The 4,580-nt window shown below is 17.4% G+C and overlaps 1 protein-coding gene and 1 pseudogene across 2 annotated transcripts; both read left to right on the plus strand.

Annotated features, from left to right (window-relative positions):
- Positions 1-1,615: 1,615 nt before the first annotated feature.
- PGSY75_0004900 (hypothetical protein) lies at positions 1,616-2,370 on the plus strand (the record flags this gene model as incomplete). The annotated part of the gene is made up of 3 exons (XM_018783182.1): positions 1,616-1,726; positions 1,869-2,048; positions 2,242-2,370. 3 exons carry the CDS (start codon positions 1,616-1,618, stop codon positions 2,368-2,370), a joined length of 420 nt encoding a protein of 139 aa, XP_018639035.1.
- A 420-nt stretch (positions 2,371-2,790) lies between these two features.
- Positions 2,791-3,959, plus strand: PGSY75_0005000 (rifin; annotated as a pseudogene; the record flags this gene model as incomplete). The annotated part of the gene is given in 5 exon segments: positions 2,791-2,823; positions 2,826-2,843; positions 3,000-3,203; positions 3,205-3,810; positions 3,813-3,959. Coding segments are annotated over 5 exon segments (1,008 nt in total).
- Positions 3,960-4,580: the final 621 nt, after the last annotated feature.

Consider the following 4,580-nt stretch of genomic DNA (forward strand, 5'->3'; position numbering starts at 1 on the left):
TGTATATTTATTTATATTTGTGTTTATATGTAACCCATTTCTTATATGAATAATATTTTATTTTTTATTATTTTTTCTCTTTTAGAAATCGATGAAAAATTGACAGCTTTTAAATCAGGGGGGGAACATCAAAACAAAGGAACCAAGGCAAATAAAGTTAAGGCTTAAATTTAATTTAAAAAAAAAAAAAAAAAAATATAATAAAATAAAATAATTATATGGAATAATTTATAGTTACACAATTATATATATATATATATATTATATATGTTTATGTATTTTTTTTGTTTTTTTAATATGAAATTTTTTTTTTTTTTTTTTTTGAAAAAAATGTTTTGTTCATTAAGTATATAAAATAATAATTTTTATGAAGTATTAAAAAGAAGAAAATTATAAATAAATAAATATATATATATATATATTACATAATGTATGTATTTATAATTTTAATACAATATTTTCTTATATACCTTAATTTTATGTGTTATATGAAATGAAATGTTAATATGAAAATATTCAATTTTAATAAATTATTCTTTACATGTAATCTATTATATATATATATATAATTATGTTTTCCATTTTTTTTTTTTTTTTTATATTTTTTCCCATTCATTTTAAAAGATATATTTTTTTACTAAAAGTATATATATATATATATATATATATCATGTAAAAATATATTATATATATATATATAATATATATATATTTCATAAATTATAAAAGAAAAATATTTTCATATTTTCATAATTAAAAAAAAAAGAAAAAAAAGGAAATTAATATTACAATGTAACTTTATAAAAATATATATATAATATATTACAAAAAAAAAAAAAAAATAAACATTTTATTTTTTAAAAGAAAATGTTGTTTTGTACCATTTAATAACTTAAAGTTTTTTAATTTTTAAGGAAACTAATATTTTTATACAACTAAAATTTTATATATATAATATTATATAAATTTATATAATATGTAATTTTTTTTTTATGTTGATTTTTATGGACAGTACCATATATTTTTTGTTTCATGTCTATTTAATTTAATATAATAAAAAAAAAAAATTATTTTTTTTAATGAATAAAAATATTATATATATATATATATTATATATGTTGGTGCACATCTTTATTTAAACTGGAATAAAATTATTAATATACTAATTTAATTTTTTTTTTTTAAAAGAGTCTCATAAAATTTTCATGTTAAACAGGGTTATATATATTATTTTTTTTTATCTTCAATATTATATATATATATATATATATATTGAAAAGCTTTGTATATTTAAAGACAATTTTTTATTTTTCATAAAAAATATACACGTACATAATTATAACTTTTCACAAGTACATATATATATTTATATATATGTGTATAATATTTTCAAGTGAATAAATATATAAATTTATATATCTTAAGAATAAAAAAAAAAAAAAAACTCCATATTATATAATCATGTAAAAGGAATATATATATTTTTTATATACTATAAATGTGTTTTTTTTTTTTTTAAAATATATCTGTTTAAAAAACAAAATATTTGTGAAATTATATATATGAATATATTTTCTTAGTTTTTTTTTTTTTTTTTTTTTTTTTTTGTTGTAATATGGATTCGTCTTATAGAAAATTAAGGACTGTTGAATTGCAGAAAAGAAAAGTAACTCAATCAAAAAATGCACCAAATTCGATAGAAAGGAAATTAGGAAATATTTATGCGGTATGTTCATAAAAAATTTTAAATATTATTGGGGAAATATAACATAATATTCATAACATTGTGTATAAATAAATATACATATATATATATATATATATATATATATGTCTATATATTATTTATTTATTTTTTTTTTTTAAAGCCGAAAGATTTTGATGAAGATTCAACTATAGTTGTTTGTAATTTCCCTCAAAAAACTACCATAAGTGAATGTAAAAATTTTATGCAATGGATAGGACCTGTTATAAAAGTTGAGAAAATACCATCATTTATACAAGAAAATAATTATCTCGTTGTTTTTTGTAACCCTTATTTTGCAAAGGTAATAATAAGATATCATTTGGAAAATTTATAATTATGTCCTATACTATTAGTTTTCATATATTTATATGAAGTCATATTCTAAAGTTATAATTAAGTCTATACATTATAAAAATAATGTAACACACTATTATAGTATAAAAATTTATTATATACATATGTATATTTATTTATTTATATATTCTTTTTTTTAGGCTGCTTTAGAAATTCCACTATTTTATGAAAATAAAACCAAACTATTCACACGAGCAGTAGAAAAAAGAGAAACCTTATGGCAAAACATTAACGATATGATTACTACTAATATGAATTTTTTTAGTTAAAAGGAAATTAAAATGAATTATATATATATATATAAGATTTTTTATTTTTGTATTTTCATATATTTAAATATTTCATATTTTATTTTTTACTATGATTGTTTCATGTTTTTGTTTATAAATACACGTATTATTTTAAGACAAACATTTTTTTTTATTATTTATTTTATTTTATTTTTTTGTAACACTAAGTCTTTATATTATTAAAAATTAAATATATTTTTACATTTATCAATATTTTAATACCTTCAATTATATTTGATATATATATTTACATAATGAAAGTTAATTGTGTATTATACTATATAAATTCTAATAATATTTTAGATTAAACATATTCAATGTTCTTTTTAACAAAATAAAATATGCTATATGATTTGGTTATAATTTTAATCATAAAATAATATAAGTATAACCATAAAAATGAAATTCAATTATACTAGCATACTATTGTTTTCTCTTCATTAAATATATTGGTAACATCATGACATGTGTGCATGAAAAAATGATAAACATAATACATATATAACGTTTTATAATTTATGAAAATATACATTATACATAATAATAAGAAAAATATATTATCATAAACTACACCTAAATATCACATATATATGTCAATATTTTTATAGGTATATAATCAAACAAATTCACACAACAATAACTTTAGACCTACCATAACATCTATAAAAACACATAGATCATTATACGAATGTGAGAAGTATTTATCTCCGAATTATGACGACCCAGAAATGAAAGCTGTAATGGAAATTTTTGATCGACAAACGTCACAACGATTTCAAGAATACGACAAAAGGATTCAAGATAAAGGTAAAAAAATGTAAAGAACAATGTGATAAAGATATTCAAAAAAATTATATTAAAAGACAAAAAAAAGAAAATAAATTGGAACAACATTCGTCAACAATAGATACAAATATACAGACTAATGATATACCCAATTGCAATTGTGAAAAATAAGTAGAAGATGAAGTGAAAAAACGTTGTTTGGAATATGGAGGTATATTAGGTACAGCGGTTCCTGAATTGTCACTTTTAGGAGGTATTTCTACATATATATTGTCAAAGGCTGCTATTGATGCTGGTATAAAAGCTGATGTCGCTAAAAATAAAGATTTATTTACTGAATTTGGTAGGAATACTGTTGATTTGACATCAATTGTTAATCCATCAAGTTATAATTGTGGTACTGTTCTCCTTGAGGTTGCTGATAAAACAATTATTAAATCGTGTTTTGTAATATCTGGAAAAATGTCTCCTTTGTGCAATATTATAAAACAAAATGGTACATTTACATTTAATGATTTCACACAAGCTTGTAATGAAGCTTATAATACAAACTTCACAACAGAAACAAGAGAAATTACCAGTTTTAATAATATCATGATGGATTCAGTTGTTGCAATAGTAGTTATCGTTTTGTTATGGTAATTATTTATTTAATTTTACGTTATCGCAGAAAAATAAAAAATGGAGAAAAAACTACAATATATAAAATTATTAAAAGAATAAATATATACTGTTTAATATTCTTGATAACCATTTTGTTGTATCCATTTCATTTATTTTAATATACCATGAGTTTTATTACTATTAATAATTATACTTTTATATGTATTTCGTTATATACATATATATTAATTTGTAACGAGGCTATTTTTACATTCTTTATAGTGTTAATTATTTAAATAATTATATATTATTATATCCTATTTATTATTATTATTATTTTAAAACAATTTATACTTTAATACATAAATCAATTTTTAATTTGTATTAAAAACGTCAATTATATATATATATATATATATATATATATATACGAATGATTTTTTCATCCAAATAATTTATTCTTTTATCTTAATGTTACATATTTCTAATAATGATATTGCAAAATAGTTAAATACCTAAAAATTCCATATTATTCTAAATATAAATGTTGATATACCTTCTGTTTGATCTTATTATAAAATATAATCATTCTTTTTAATTTTACATTTTTATGTCTTTTCATAATTTATAGATAATTTTATTTTATTACATTATTAAATAATACAATGAACGTTCTAACGAAAAATATATATCCATATAATTTTTTTTTGTTTTTGATAAAAAAAAAATTTTCAAAAATATAAAAAAATATGTAGCATAACAAAGAAATTAATAATTGCATTAACGATATATTATATATA

The sequence above is a fragment of the Plasmodium gaboni genome, assembly GCF_001602025.1.
Source record: "Plasmodium gaboni strain SY75 chromosome Unknown, whole genome shotgun sequence".
NCBI lineage: Eukaryota > Apicomplexa > Aconoidasida > Haemosporida > Plasmodiidae > Plasmodium > Plasmodium gaboni.